Source organism: Protobothrops mucrosquamatus, unplaced genomic scaffold, assembly GCF_001527695.2.
Source record: "Protobothrops mucrosquamatus isolate PMUCROS unplaced genomic scaffold, P.Mucros_1.0 scaffold95, whole genome shotgun sequence".
NCBI lineage: Eukaryota > Metazoa > Chordata > Lepidosauria > Squamata > Viperidae > Protobothrops > Protobothrops mucrosquamatus.
This window is the reverse complement of record NW_015386470.1, coordinates 1,467,062-1,484,098: the sequence shown is the minus strand read 5'-3', so window position 1 is coordinate 1,484,098 and position 17,037 is coordinate 1,467,062. Positions and strand designations below refer to the sequence as shown.

The following is a 17,037-nucleotide window of genomic DNA, read 5'->3' as shown; positions in this document are numbered from 1 at the left end:
TGGGTTATTTTCTTCAATGTTTCTTCTTGACACAAACATCTCTATGTCAGACAACTTTGATTATGGGGGAGGGGGGAATTCCCATAGCAACCTGTGTATTTCCCGGATTGCTGTACTTTTGGGCATTATTATTGTAACCAAAAGCTGTTTTACTCCAGTAAAACAAATTATTGCTTCCCTGGGAGATGCATCTCTAAAATTAGTCCTAGATGGAGAGAATTAAGTGATTCATTTTATAGTACCAAGTGAAAAGAAAGACATTTCTGGAAGGATTCAGTAAAATATCCCAAAGTTGCACATGCAAAAATCAAGGAAAAACAAGCACTTCTGCAAAGATACAAACTTTTGGTAGCGTATTGGATAAAGTGGATAAAGTGCCATAACTTGTTTTTAGGTATGAAATAAACACTTTGAGCACATCTACAGATGTTTGAGGAGGTTTCTGTGTCTCAGCCCTTTTCCCATTTATAAAATACAGTGGTTGCCTACTTCATTAAGTTGCTGAGTTCTGCCTTCTTGATTTGCAAAGGGAGGGAGAGAGGGAGGGAGAGAAGGAAGGAAGGAAGGAAGGAAGGAAGGAAGGAAGGAAGGAAGGAAGGAAGGAAGGAAGGAAGGAAGGAAGGAAGGAAGGAAGGAAGGAAGGAAGGAAAGGTATATGTGTTTTTACAATAGCCAGTCTGCATTCACAATACTGTAACTTCCCTGCCAATCTAAAGACTGGTCTTCACTTGCATATTTGCTATTTTTAGATTTCAATCTTTTAAAGAGAGATGGAAATCTCCAGGGGAAAATAAGTTGCTGTGCCTGCTACCCTCAGCACCTCTGATAAATGTCTGGCATTACATTAAATAAGTCAGAAGAGATCCAGAATAAAGAAAGACTTTGCTTTGGGATTAAATGGTCTCTAAGTAATAGGTAAAAACTTCAGAAAAATTAGGCTTTGTGTTAAGCTTTCTTTTCTCTTATCCCTATTTTTCTGAGCAAGTAGGGCATTCTGTAAGACTGTTTTCCAGAAGATTTCTCTTCTTTTATGAGCTTAAAATCTGCATCCTTAATTACAGCAGACAATCACTGTCATATGGTCTGTTTAGACCATGGGTGTCAAACTTGCTGTGTCACGTGATGTGGTTTTTTTGCATTGCAGGAACTGGGGCGGGCGCAGCCTCCACATGATGCAACCAGCACGCATGCCGGCAGTTTGACATCTGGTTTAGACCATTGCATACATTCTTTATAAATCAGGGCCCAGGTACTATATTTTGAGTTCATTTTTTTAAAATATATATATATATTTGATTTCATTTATCCCCTATGAGATGGAGCTCAAATTAAGGAAGGAAGCACTGAAATCTCTAGCTATACACCTTTATGTGTATAAACCCAGGCGGTTGTATTATAAAATATCTTTGTTTTTTTCTGATTTTATCTCTTAACAAATAGAAGAGCAAAGCTAGTTCTGGGCGCCTTATCTTTCACAGATTGAATAGATGAAGGACAGTAGTTGAGATGTCCTGTGGCAGCAGTAATGATCTCCTACCAAGGTAGGAGGTGAGGCCAGGATATATAGATCCAGAGGTTCAAAACCTCAAGACATTTAGAATCCCAGCCATGCTTCCACATGTGTTGCTTTGATTTGGTTAGCAGCCATTACATTCTATTTCCAACCAATAACCTATTGTTTCCCACCCCTACTCTGCAAAAATTTGCATCAACCCTCCCTTTTAAAGAAGTAAAAAAGATATACATTTGCTCTAGAGTTTTTTTTCAACTCTCAGTGTTTCGATTCTTTGGAAGACTACTGATAATATCCCAGAATGACTATATGTTGGTCCCATCCTCCAGTGTAGTCCCATGAGTTTGAGAGAGTGACTAGAAGAGAGGTAAGACATTTGGATATTTTTTTTCTGTCAAGCACAAGAAAATGAAACCAAGCTATTTCAGAAACTGTTTTCACTACAATGAACCTCTGTTCCCCAATCAATAGAAAATAGAGGAGAAAATTACCATCCCTCACTTTCACAAGCCTCCAGCTACAGCATCATCTGACGTGAAAAGAGAGGTCATCCCTGGATCTGCATACCTTCCTGGAAGTGCTAAAACACTGGCCACAAGTAGTGATGCTCTTTATACTACGTAAGCTTATGTAAAATAATCAGAAAACAAGGATCTACTCTTGTTTCTAAATTACTATTCAAACCTGAAACAAAGTTCCCAAAGGAAACACTTACAGCACACTTCTACATTTACTTGGAAGGAAGTTCAGTGTGTTCAACATGTTTCCTACCTATTAACTAATTTAGTACAAAATTAGGACTGCCACCTAATTACTAGTGCAAGAACAGAGATGAAGAAGGGATGGTTAGAGAGAATGGGCAGATGCAAATAGCCTTAATGCCTGTGTAATAGAATAACTACTGTATACCTAAGCTGTACCCATTACACAAAAATTGAATTTTATTCCTCGCCTCCTTCTCTACTTATGCAGAATGGATTTCTTTCCCTGCTGTTTATTTATTTGTATTTATTTTTAAAATTTGTTTGCCGCCCATCTCACCACAAGGTGACTTTCAAACATGTAAAGCAGGAATGTTATTTAGGAACTTTTTTTTCCCCCAGGATCCTATCTGGGCCTGTCACCGAGACCAGAGGTTTAGTTTTCCAAGCTTTCAGACTCCTGCTAGAGCCCATCCACAGGGAACTTCTGTGGTTTTTTTCCCCCCACTGCATTCCATTCCATATTTTTCCCCACTATTTTCTCTCTTATAACAAAATGGGAACTCGTACAGAGAGGAGGACATAGACTCTTCCCAATATTAGAGATTTCTATCAGGAAAAGAATTAATTTGGCGGCAATTTGCTATGAATTTGCTATGTTTTTTGCTTATCTTTGTAGAAGGATTCTTGTCAAAACATTTAAGCTAACATTAGTTATAGACAGTGCTTTTTTGTAATAAAAAAAAAAAAGGTGCTGGAACTCACACACGTCATACAACCCGCCTTGCCTACCCTACAAGGTTCCATCAAAAAAAGGTGCCGGAACAAAAAAAGCCCTGGTTATAGGTATTTCAGTAATCCTGCACCCCATAATCTTAGAGAAGGAATGAAGTTTGCAACTGCAATATGAAAGTTGTGCAATTGTCAGTGTAATAGCAGATATGCTCATAAGGTCTTCAGTGTGAGGCAAATATCTCCCATTGAGATAAACCAGGGTAGAAATAGACAGTTCTCAGACAGATTACATAAATGCTACTTAATTTAAGTAGGATATACTAACCGAAGGGGGCATGATGGCTCAGTGGTTAAAGATGCTGAGTTTGTCAGCTGGAGATGACAGTCTGTGTTTAAGACCTGAGTGACTTGTGATGGAGTGAGCTCCCATTACTTGCCCCAGTTCCTACCCACCTAGCAGTTTGAAAGCATGCAAATGCAAGTAGATAAATAGGGAAAGGTAACAACATTCCGTGTGCCTTGGCCACGTGACCATGAAAATGTCTTCAGACAACACTGGTACCCTTGGCTAAGAAATGGAGATGAACACCACCCCCTAGAGTCAGAAACGACTGGGCAGGGGGAACCTTTACTTTTACCTTTATACTAACTGAAAGCCCGCCAGACTTTCTCTGTGCCTACTCTTAACACCAATCGAACTTAAGAACTTGAGTTTCTTTCTCACACTGTCCCTTCCCCAGGGCTGAGTTATCTTTTATTTCCTCTTTGCTATTCCAAGGTTATTTAAGCATTCCTCTACAACAGACATGTCAAACTCACGATGTCACGTGACGTCACACAACATATCAGGACAGTTTTGCCATTGCTGGCAATGGGGTGGGCGTGGCTTCTGGATGACACATCCGGCCCATGGGCCGGCAGTTTGACACCCCTGCTCTACAACAAGCAATACAATGCGCATCACAATGTCATGAGGCAAACTGTGTTCCTTGCATTCTTATGTGTGATCATGTTGCAACTACAAAAGAGCTGAGCTTGCACAATGATGTCATGACACACATTTCATCATGTCGGCATTCCTGGGCTTAGGAATGGATGCTGATAGATATGTTGTTAATCACATTTCACTTTGACTCTGGGAACAGAGGGAGGAGTAAAAGCCATGCACCCGTGCATATCTTAGCACCAAAAGGACAAATTCATATCTTTAAAGAATTGTTAAAAATCAATTGATTGAACAATATGGTACAAAGAACAAAGAACAATTCCCATTTGGCCAGCCAACAATACTGAGCATACGTTACTGCCACTTTACGAGGATATTTGTGGAGAAACTTCCTCTTATTATGCCTTAAGGGTAACAGCAGGAAGGAGGGAAGTTATTACTGTATATTTTTTTCCTTCTTCCCACCTTCATTGATTTCCTGTGTTTTAATTGCCTTTTAGGATCAGCAGTTATTCTGATGTATGTGAAACACTGCATATATATTCTCATCTACAAAACTGCTCCCAAACAGCAAGTGCCTTATTCAGAAAAAATAGATTTCAGGTGGAGCAATCCATTTTGATGCAGCTGGGCTCACATATCTTGCTAAATTGAAAACCAAAAAAAACCCACCATATTATAACTTAGTGCAATAAATGAACCCAGCTACTGTGGTTCATAAGCTAGATATGGCTTTTGGCTTATGCAATGGGTAAAGCCAACCAAATATGGTTTAGTCAACAAACTATGTTTTAAAATGCATGGCTAAGCATAGCATGGGAAGTTGGTGGGTTACCTTTAAATAGAGGGCTGTCCCTCCCCTCTAAATCTGTTTCACAGGGTTGCTTTTGTGGGGATAAAATTAAAGAGGTTCTTTTGTAAGCTATCTTGAGCTTTTAGATGAAAGACACCATATAAATCTAATAAAGTGAAGCTATGCTACCTTGATGGGGATTTTGTTTTTACTCCTGTGACTATCATACATGTATTCCTTAAGGCACCTAGGAAGTACGCAACTGGAAGTTTTAGTGCAGCTCTTACAATTACCTATATGTAATTCTAAAGCAAAAAGAAATGTATTAAGTTTCTGTTCTCCAAAAAAAATATAGGAATACCTTGGTGGTATTCAAATAGAGTTGCAGGTCATTGTTGCGTAGATGAGATTTCTGCTTTGGTGATCTCTTTGTTCTATTCTGGATCAATTTGTCTTGTTCCAAAAGTATGTTCTTATCCACCACCATCCCAAATGTCTCCCTAATTTACTTTCCTGTCTGTGCAACATAAAAAATCATGTGCCTATGCAGATTAATTATGCATGGCTTAATCACTAGGAACCTGGAAAACAATAAGCCAAAGGATCCCTGTGTTATTCTGCACAACTGCTCTTTCCAGCATTCTTTCATCCAAAGAAAACCCTCACTGTTTAGAAGTAAGAAGGATGACAGGATGTTTCTTACCAGTGGTTCTAATTCCCTTTGATCAACCAAACTGAATTCATTGATGAAGTAGTAAAAGTGTTTGTAGCAAGTGTTGACATGAGCTTCAGCACCGATACTGATGATGCTGTCAAAGTGATGGATATAAACATGGACGAAAACCCTGAAGAGGCGTGTGAGGATCTTTGTGCAGACCTGCTGAAAATTCTTGGGGAAAGGTACACCTGCAAAACAGAAAAAAAAAACAGTCTCCTAGCACCTCAAAATCAAACAAATGTGGCCAAGGAGAAAGCTTTGGTGAACTACTAGTTGTGTCATTCTATTTGTACCTCCTTCACATAGTCCAAGTGCTAAAGTTTTAGTATCATCAGGGACAAAGTGAATGCCTTGAGAAAAGTCTGCTTCTATTGTAGCGTATTGTTTGCGTTACCAGAATCAATCTGTTCCACATGCACTTTAACATCATAAACCTTACAATTGTCATACTGCGGCTATGTAACAATACAAAGTTGATATTTAGATGAGCATGGATTGAACTTTGAGTCAAACTCCAGGAAACAGTGGAGGGCAGAGGGGCCTGATGTGTGATGGTCCATGGAGTTGTGAAGAGTCGGACACAACTTAGTGACTGAACAAAAACAGCACATTGGACAGTTGCCTCCCAATACTTCAAGAATAAACGAAGCTGTCCTTTTATGCAATCAAACCATTTATCCGTATAGCCTCATGATGATCAATACTGGTTATGAACTCATGCAGAAGGATTTTGCCCACCTAGACTTAGTGTTACCTGAAGATCGCAGGGATTGGAGCTTACACTTCAAGTATCACCTTGTCTATGTCTTTCACTGTAATTGTAAAGTTTATGAATGATAGGCGTTAAAAATCATTAGAGTGATTCATCTAGCACTAGAGAAATATTTTGAAGATAGTGTGTGTGGGCGGATGTTTTCACAGCACAGAGTAAATTTTTATACCTGCAGAGTAGGTTAGAATATATCATAAGCATTTTATGGGATTTGATGATACAGTTAATCAATGAAATTCTTTCAAAATAGAGCTATGAAGCATAAAGTTGCCTACCAGATGACAGTACAGTTAGAACTTTCTCTATCTCTTTATTGACATCTAGTGCTGTTCTGAATGTTTACTGGTAGTTTTCGACTTACAGCAGTTCATTTAGTGACCGTTCAAAGATACAACAGCACTGAAAAAGTGATTTATGACCATTTTTCACACTTACGACTGTTGCAGCATCTGCATTGTCACAGGATCAAAATTCAGACACTTAGCAATTGACTCATATTTATGACGGTTGCAGTGTCCCAGGATCATGTGATCACCTTTTGCAATCTTCTGACAAGCAAAGTCAATGGGGAAGCCAGATTCATTTAACAACTGTGTTACTAATTTAACAATTCTAACAATTCACTTAATAACTGTGGCAAGAAAGGTCATAAAATGGGGCAAAACTCACTTAACAAAGTCTCGCTTAGCAACAGAAATATTGGGCTCAATTGTAGTTGTAAGTTGAGGACTGTCTATATACAATTTTAATCTGATAATTCTGTTTCTGAATACATTAACATGCAACATGTCAACTGCCCTGTCAGTTGACATGCCCTCTTAAATGAAGACTCTAAATACAGTTGAGAGCCAGTTTGGTATAGTAGTGAAGGCATTAGGCTAGAAATTGGAAGACCATGAGTTCTAGTCCTGCCTCTTTGTATTATTAGAATACATCTAACTTAGGAAGAAAGTGGAGTCAGAAGCATCAAGTGGTAGCAGTCCTGTCATTGGAGATTCCAGCAATACAGAGCCATTGATCTTACTGACTTTAACAGAACCAGCAAATCCATAGAACCCTTCACCCATATCACTGACAATCTCTTAGATTCAGAAGCCCAGTCACTTAGTCCTAGGCAGAGGCATTTATTGAAGATCTAGGACAGTGGTTCTCAACCTTTTAAATGCCACGACCCCAACCGGTCGTAAGTCGAGGACTAAACCGGTCGTAAGTCGAGGACTAAACCAGTCGTAAGTCGAGGACTAAACCGGTCGTAAGTCGAGGACTACCCAACCGGTCGTAAGTTGAGTACTTTCCCTGCCCGGGAGCGCCGCGCATGCGTAGTTCCGCCCCCTGTGCCCCGGCTCCGCATCGACCGTTCACCGTCTCTGCCTCGTCCGGCTGGTGGTCGACCGGGTCGGGTTCCCTCCATTCCGTGGGCGGCCTTTTCCCCTTTTTTACCGCCTGTTTTTTTTACCGCCTGTCGGAACGAACCGCTGGGGGTACTTTACCAGCTAGCTGGGGTTTACCCCAGGGCTGGGTGTCCAACTCTTGGTCTGATCTAGGACCAGAAGGCTTAACTTTGCAGATATGGGAAGCCAACCAGACAACAGAACAACAGACTCTGCAGCTACTATTTGAGGAGGGGGAGGTTCAGTTTATTTACCATATTGTCCCTCCAGAGACTGTTGAAAACAACTTATCAGAAATTCAGCTCTTCCCTGTGAATATCCTGCAGTGTTTTTGTTCTTAGATTTATTTTGACCTCATTTATTGCTTCTCCAATGGATTGGTTATCTGATTGCTGGCTTACTGGTCTCAACGTCTGTGTGATCATAAGTACAATCTATCCACAAAGGTCCTGCAAAAACACTTTACAAGAGCTGTTTTATCCAGCTAACTGCAGTAAAACCCAAACTTCCTTATCTCTGGCCTGTGGCAAATTTAAAGCTTGCTAACTTGCTTCCTGGCAGCCAGCTGTACAACAGAACTCATGAGACTCAGTTGTGTAACATATAAGAAATTCTCAAGTGCTACTAACCCAATTTTCTAGTTTTCATGACATACAACTCTAAGTTAACTATATACCAATTTTGTTTGCACCACAACTTAAGCTAAAATATGTTGGCTAGTTTGGGACTCAGTATGTCCAGTGATCCTATCAAGAAGGACTTTAAGACTACAAATAGCTTTGAAAGGCAAATTCTAGATTTTCTGGTTTACGAGAATAGTGCCAAAAATAGTTTTTTTCCCTTGAGAATACAAGTTTAAAACACTGTTTTGTAAAAATGAAATGTAGCATAGCTAGAAAGTTAAAGTACTAAAATGGCATGGGAGAGTTGTAAAGCACTTGTTTTGAAACATTGTTTGCACAAACAACCTTCAGCCATGTGTAATCTTGGGAAAAGTCAAAACTATGTAGCCTTCCAGCAAATTTTAGCATACATAAAAAGCTTATATAGATGCTGCTCTGTACTATCTTGGTTATAAAATTGTCATCTGTGCAGCTATTACATATTTCTGAAGACTTTTCTTCATCTTATCTCCACTCCTTAGTTTGTAATTGAGAAATATCCTTTTTAAGCACAAATGCAAACTAGCTACATATACCATTGCTTATAAGTTCTACTTAGCTTTTAGTATCCCCAATTTACATTTACATTTATGCTATCTGCTTGTATTGACAGGATGTCAGATTGTAAAGTAACCAATGAAGCAGAGCCAAAGAGGCCATGGCATCTATGCCATGCTCAATTCAAAAGTTAACTGTATGCAAATTGACATGCTGTGTTTTGGATAGAGTTATTTAAGATTTTGGCAGCATAATTCAGAATGAATGTTCAGAGTTTTAATTAAAAGCAAGCATGGGGATGGATTCTTTAGGATAGCAGTATAGGGGAAACAATCTTTTCTCCTCTGCCCTTTTGTAACAGCTGCCAGAACCTTAAAAGGAAAACTCCCATTATTTTTGCTGTATAGCTAATTGAGGGTTGGCTTTTTGGTGTCAAGGCAACTGAGAAAAAAGATCAGTGAAAATCATTGCCTCTTCCATGTTACTCTTGTGGGAAGTCAGCCCCCTCTCCCCAGAGAAGGAAATATTAAAAGGGCAGAATATTATATTTCCTCAAAGGATCTTAAAGAGGCAGAAAAGCATGCCCACTTTTTCTTAATAGCCCCAAGTCTCCCTCCCCCAAGCAGAAAACAGCTCTGTAGAAATGCAGATGTGATAATCCATTCAGGAAGGTTGGAGGCCTCCAGCTAGAAGCTTAGGAAGACAAAGACACCTAAAATCTACATACCCCATCCAAACTCTAAGACAGGATATAAAACAGGATTAACCCACAGATGCCAAAGGGGCACACTCAGACTCAGGTCAAAATACATGACACAAGAAATATAAAGCCTCAAACAGGAACAGGAAACCACCTCAAGAGCCCCAGAGGGTATAAAAACCCACTCCCTATATGTGCGCTCTCTCTTTTCTTCCAGAGCCATCTTTCTGTCTGGCTCTCCTCTTCAAAAAACTACAACCTTCTTTCTAAAGCAGTCACCATGTTGTTTATTCCCGGCTTGGGCTGAACCCTGATGATGACTTTTCCTTCAATACTCTTTAATGAAAACCCTCTGCTCCTCTTTTTAAAACCCTAATGTGATTAAAGATACATCTTTAATTGGGTATGTCTAGTTTAACGAAGAGAAGGATGAGGGGAGACATGATAGCAGTGTTCCAATATCTCAGGGGCTGCCACAAAGAAGAGGGAGTCAAGCTATTCTCCAAAGCGCCTGAGGGCAGCACAAGAAGCAACGGATGGAAACTAATCAGGAGAGAAGCAATCTAGAACTAAGGAGAAACTTCCTGACAGTTAGAACAATTAACCAATGGAACAACCTATCTCCAGAAGGGGTGAATGCTCCAACACTGGAAGTTTTTAAGAAGAGACTGGACAGCCATCTGTCCGAAATGGTGTAGGGTTTCCTGCCTGAGCAGGGGATTGGACTCGATGACCTCCAAGGTCCCTTCCAACTTTATTATTATTATTATTATTATTATTATTATTATTATTATTATTATTATTATTATTATTATTATTATTATTATTATTATTATTATTATTATTATTACTACTACTACTACTACTATTATTACTACTACTACTATTATTATTATTATTATTATTATTATTATTATTATTATTATTATTATCTAGTACAGCTTTCTGCCTAATTATTCTCACAGCTAAAATATGAAACAAAGTGGGGACAGCATGCAGAATGTGGCTTCTGAAATTTTTTCCACCTGTTTACCAGCTACTGATCACAAAATGCATCTGCATTCTGAACAAAGAAGTACAGTAATGTCTTTGTATTAGATGTACACACACTGGCAAGAGGTTGTGTGTGTGAGTGTGGCTGCATGTGCTCTGCTTGACTCTAGGTCATGTGACTGAGAGGAATGGAGAGTAGAGTGGAGCAGTCACAAACACTGCTGAACTGCCTGTCCTAGAGGGATGTATTGGGGATTTTTTTTCCTCTATAGCCTCAAGGCAGATGTGGACTGTTTTCAAACTCAGTCTTTCACTTGCTGGCTTATCCTGCCATACCAAACTCACCTCATGTTGTTCAACCAGCCTGACTTCCACAGAACACCTGTGTAGCTGAGAAGATATCTGCAGACCCCTCACAACCTGGATATAAACTGTTTTAATTCCTGCCCCTCAAGATGGCATTGTAGGGCACTGCATGCCAAAACAAAACAGACACAGGGATAGTTTTTCCTCTCAAGCCACCTAATCCTCAACAGTGTATTTACCCATGTAGTATGGCTGTAGTATTATTTATCCTTATTATTATCTTCTTTACTCACCCCTCTTACTGGTATTATTATTATGATGATTATCATTATTGTGTTGCTGCGTGTACACTGAGAGCTTCTGCACCAGAGACAAATTCCTTGTGTATCTATTCACACTTGGCCAAATAAAGTATTCAATTCAATTCAGTTTTAGAAAGTTATCCTGATGGATAAATAGAGTTCTGAGCTCCTTTACATAATTTATTGAAGTTAGAATACTAAAAAAAATAGAGCAACACTTTGTAAGCTGAAAAATATTAAGTTAATAATAATATCCTGCTGAGTTCTGATTTTTTCCCCCCAACTGCAACCGAATAACCACGCATGGCTAGTCAAGTTTATTAAAGGAAAAATTATTTTTATCTATTATTTTTCCTACTGCTTTATACATGGAAATATGAAAAGCAATTTTGCTCTATACAGTAAAAGCAATAAACTAAGCTTTCATTAGGACATTCACAAGCAAGAATAGTATTCTCTGATTGCCCGAAGAGAGATCACAACCTTCTCCCAATCAAGAAGCATGGTAGAAAACTGATAAAATATGTTTGTTTCATGTAACACTATAATATCTAAGGTCAGCTTAAACCACGAGTGTTAAACTCGCTGCGTCGCTGTTGGAGCTGGGGTGGGCGCGGCCTCCATATGATGCAACCGGCCCGCGGGCTGGCAGTTTGACACCTCTGGCTTAGACAAACACAAATCTTCTAATATATTGGAATTGAAACTAGGAAAAGCATATTAAACTTTTGAACTGTTTCAGGCTATTTGCCCAGGAAAGATTATTGAACAAACGTTGCACAGTAGTAGTATCCAGTCTCAATTTGGATACCATCTATTTTCATGTGTTTGGTAAGATGCTTTTCTGAGCAGCTTTCACTGAGAAAAAAATATAAAGGAAAATTTTATTCTACTTTCCTCCAAGCTTTGTATGGTACCATGTTGACTGAAAAAGTGTAAAACTGGAAAAGTTAAAAAGCTATGGCCTAGCCCTAATCCCAGTCCAATAATTCTCCAATGTTACAGTTTTTGCAATGCATTCTAAACAGAAGTGTTTCTAGCTAACTAGCTAGCAGTTGCTCAAGTGTGTAGCAATTTAACCAAGCACACACTGCTGAGAAGGCAATGGCAAACAAAACATAATTGATGGTGTTATTTCTGGATCCTAGGAAATTGCAATATCAATTCACTGGCATCCAAATAAAGTTTTACTGAAGTTCAATACCATATCGCTGACATTAGTCATTTTCCTACTAGTGACTTTAGAGTCATCCTGCCATTGTTGTTTCAAAATAACAGTAATGAGGAGTGGCTTATATTACTTCAAGAATGACTGGATGATACTACAAAGACACTTTTCTCATCGATGTAAAAATGGTCATTATTTGCCAGTTTCTAGCTGTGAATTTCTTGAATGACAAACTAAGCCTAATAATGGCAATTCTCTCCCCTCCCAGTGCTTGTTTTTAATGTGTTTCTTCATCTTTAAAAGCCAAGAGTGGCAATTTGATCTGAAGAATAAAAGTATAATGAGGAAAAGTATGCCAAATCCTCCCTGGACTTATCACTCACAATTTTCTCCTGAAGTTCTTTTTCCACAGCTGATTTTACTTGCAATATTAAAAGTGAATTGCAGTTCACGTATAGTATTCTTGACCTCTGAGACTACAAGCAGGATATTTTTACTGAGATTTTGTTTTGTTTTGTTCTTCAGTAAGAATCATGAGTTTTTGGTTCTTACAATCATCTTTGGAATGTGGAAATGGATTGCCACAATTTCTCTCCAGCTTCGCGAAGTGACAGAATGTTCATAGAGAATAATACATATCAGAAAAAGGCATGCTGCATTATTGTATTAAGTACTTCCTGAAACAATACTAAAAATGTATTTTGTGAGTCTAGTTTTATGACCAAGGAATACAAATGCATCAACATTCAATTCTTGCTATCAGGAGTCTGGGTCAATCATTTTGAAGTGAGTTGAATGTCATATAACATTTTTGGTTCATTTACAAATAGTTTGTTTTTAATTTAAAGACTAGGAATATCTGCAAAGATTATCTGTGAACAAATATTATAATAGGATGAGTAGACATATAAATGGTACTCAATTTTGTCATCCTCAAAGAGAAACTGTTGTCTGACTACAATCCTATGAGTATAGAGGGGAGAACTGTAGAATGGCACCATGTAGAATTTCTAAATCCTGATCACCACCTTGCCCAGTATCCAAGAGCATTGATGGAGGAATGGAAGAAGGAACTAAATGCCTGTTAGGACATCATAATGCAAACTCTGCTCCTTACATATTTATATATAACACTGTGTGTCACAAGTAGGAAACGGGAAATTTTGCATTAGGAATCACAATGCACATTTTGTCATTTTGACTATCATAGTAAGGAATGGGTAAGTTCAAAGTGCTGCTTATTCCAGTATGGTATTGATTGATATATTAATGCATTATAAATGAGAAACAATAAGCACAGGTATATTACATAAGAGAATCTTAAACAATTCATCTTTCCAAGATAACATTTCTCTGATGTGGTCAAGTAAAACCTGTTAGTTAGATATATATTTTTTTTGTTTCAGCTATTCTGTTGTTAAGTCTGGGAAGAAAGATTCATTCAGAACAATTGTATTTTGTCATGGATTTTTAAAGTATTATTATTTGCCTTTTCCCATAAATCAGCCTCAATCTGTGCTTTAAAGCAAAGTATGATGAGAAAGGCACAAAGGCAGCTGCAAAGTTGCAAAGTATGAATTTTGAAAGGAGATGGGAGGGGAAAACGATAGAAATGACATAAGTAAGCATTTATGGAGCTGACCAGCTGTGAAAATGAGAAGAAACACGCTGTGTCAAAATAGCATTCCTTCACAATAGAAGAAAAATTCAATACTCATCTTTCACACCCTCCTTTTGTATTTGTGAAAGTATTGTTTGCATTTTTTTTTTAAAAAAAAAAAAAAGCAGAACTGGCTGTCTGCAGTTAGTGCCAACCTGAGAAGAGACGCTGCTGCATTAAGAGTAATATTAAAGATGCACTGCAGCAATGATTCAGCTCATTAAAGGAGAGATTTTTTTTTCCCAAGCTTGCCTGGAAGCCTAGAAAAAAAAGATGCAGCTGCTTTAATAATCATCAGAGAGCTGCTACACTTGTGTGAGTCATCTCATTAAAATAAGTCCTAAGGCCTTGAATGCTTTGAAGTGGTTCTTTAGAGGTTAAGCCGGGGTCTTCAAACTTGGCCCTTTTATGACTTGTGGACTTCAACTCCCAGAATTAAAGTCTTGCTGAGGAATTCTGGGAGTTGAAATCCACAAGTCATAAAGGGGCCAAGTTTGAAGGCTCTGGGTTAAGCCAACAATTTTACAGAATAATTCCTGTGAGAGGAGTAGCTAATTATCTGTATTTTTAAAAAAATTGAATCTGATTTTTTCTGAGTAGCAGGGAAGCACTCCAGTGGACATAGAGACTGGCTACAGTCTTCTCCATTTAGTACAATCTTCCCTTTTTTGTGACTGGATTTAAAAACTGACGTGGTGTAAGGGGGGAATTGCATGTCTCTCTCCTGTTTGGTCAGTTGCTTCTTCTGTCTTCAAAGGTGGGGGTTTGGAGAGGGATCCTTCTCTGAGGAGGAAAAGGATAGAGACTGAACCTGCTTCTCTCCCTTCCTATATGTCTCATCCTATAAAGTTTTTCCAGTCAGGGGCAATAAAAAGAGATTTCTGTCTCTTCCTGTTTCTCCTGGGTGATGGTGGAATCAAAGGCAGCGGAAAACTCACAGTTTTCTCTGAGGGACTGATCTGTTACTAGGCCTTTGGGAGAAGATATTACCTGTCAGCTAGTTCAGTATTTCAAATACTTCTGTTTTTTTAGTGAAGGATAGTAGATTAAGGCACCTGGCAGCATTACCAACATCCAAATTCTGTGGTACATGGGCCATCCAGTTCCCTCAAGGAAGAGTAGTGAATCTTCTGACAGTTATGAGAGGCATGAGGCTTGTGTTATTGTATACTCCTGGTGGCAGGGGACAGTGCACATTGCTGGAAATCAAAATCTGTTCTAAAGATCCTCCAAGGCATCCCCTGACAGAGAGTTGCTGGCCATTTTAACAAGGAAGCTAAATAGGAAGCAAAACAAAAGAAGTACTAAAAGGTGAAGATCTGTGATTGAGTTAGTCAGTTTTGGCATTGTTGATGAATGGTCATGCTTTATGGAAGGACCAGCATGGAGAAAGAAATTTTCCCCACTCCCAGGAACTGATCCCGGGTTCTTTTCCAGTTTTGCTTCTGAAGTGAGTAGAAGGGATACTCACTTTAGAATACTGATAAGAGAACTTGGAGAACCATTGAAGCCAAAATAAATAATGCTCTTATGTTACAAGGAGAAAGAGTTTGAAGAATCAACTTTCCAGGGAGCAATCAAAGCTTACTTACCTATTCTAGTAGGAAAGATGTCTTCATTATTAATTAGTGTCTCAATCCAGTCCATCAGCATGCACATGTAATGAGGTGCTGAAAGCTTGGTAGGTCTCTTGAATCGATAATCATCCTGCCATCGGTATTCATACTTCAGACCACCAGACATAATGGGGCAGCTCTTCTCGGTGCAGAACTCAGATATGGTCCCATAAATGAGATTTATCCTGTTGAAGAAGTCCACGAGATGCACGGCAATCCAGTCATTGATGTTCTCCCCTGGGGGCAACTGGACCACAGTCTTTAAGTCTAGCCCTGATTTGAGAGAAGCCTGGGCTTTTTTGTACAGCTCAAACCGCTGGGTGCCTGGTTCAAATTTTTTACGGGGACGAAATGTTTTGTCTTTGTTAAAAACTTGCTTAAGGCATAGAGCCATTCGGATTTAGGATTAGCCAGGGTGGCAATTATCTTTTTCAAAGGAAAAATTTTCAAGTAGAAAAGAACAAAAATATTTTTTGAAAAATAAACAATAGGCAGTTTTAACAGGCAGCTCTTTTCCAATCTTTTTTCAGAGTCCTTCTTATTAGCTTAACTGTCCAGCAGAGCTTAACATCAGCAGCATTTAAAGTGAAGTATAGTATCCATGCATATATTTAACTGGAAGCTGAACTTTTTTCTTACATCTTTCCTGGTTTTCATCAATCTGGAGAAACTGGTAGGCAGCACTGGTCTAACCTGAAATGAAACCCCCAAAAAATAACTAAGAAAGAAGGATTCAGTATAGTAACTTGTGTCAAGCAATGGACATGTAAGAAAGTAAAAGAACCCCACTGTGTTAGACCACAAGGCCATCTTACCAAGCACTTTGTTGCCATGGTGGCCAAGAAGATGCCTGAAAAGCACATCTGTATGAATAACCACCAGAAAACCACTGATTGAGATGCAGAAAAAAAAATCACAGAAGAAAGCAGTGGCAAAACAAATCCATGTTGTTCCCTAGAAAACAACCTGGATGTATTCATGACTCACCAGGAGCCAACCTTAGTGAGGAGACTGACCTTATTCTTCTGTTCATGTTTCCCAGAAACTTAAGAAGCCTACAGCTTCTGTTACTGGAACTTCATAGATAAAATGTGTTGTGTGAAGAATATGGTTTTGCAGGGTTGCTTTATTTCAGTGAAACCCACTTTTTCAAACGCCTCCACAAAACCACTTCTGGCAAGGTAATTTGCCAGACTCAGGCTGATGAAGATAAAGAGCAAAGTGCTCCAATGGAACATCTGGCTGGTTCCCATTGCTTTGTTTCTGTGGAAATGTGACCTCTATGCAAGCATGGCACCAAGAAGCACTTTGATAAAGCCCCAATTTTATTTTATTTTTTAAAAAAAGCACTTCTCCTGCTCCTTTTAGTTATTTTCCATAGTCCCCAGAATTGCTCATGGAAACCAAAGAGCCCTTCCCTGCCTCCCCACCCACAATAGCAAAGCAATTTGTTCATTGCACCTCATCAGTACTCTAAAGATGAGGACAAAATGAAAACAGAAAAGTCTTGTATCTGTTTAGCATTGCACAGAAGCTGTTTTAAAACAGAAGGTCAGATCAAAG

At 38.8% G+C, this 17,037-nt stretch overlaps 1 protein-coding gene across 1 annotated transcript in view; it reads right to left on the bottom strand.

Moving 5' to 3' along the window:
• The window catches only part of MOB3C (MOB kinase activator 3C), a 31,039-nt gene that overhangs the window by 2,956 nt on the left and 11,046 nt on the right, over window positions 1-17,037 (bottom strand). The window contains exons 2-3 of the mRNA XM_015812563.1: window positions 15,451-16,167; window positions 5,392-5,594 (exon numbers count right to left, since the gene is read on the bottom strand). Of these exons, the coding sequence (XP_015668049.1) occupies window positions 5,392-5,594; window positions 15,451-15,868 (621 nt within the window). The 5' untranslated portion in view covers window positions 15,869-16,167. The remainder of the gene's footprint in view (window positions 1-5,391; window positions 5,595-15,450; window positions 16,168-17,037) is intronic.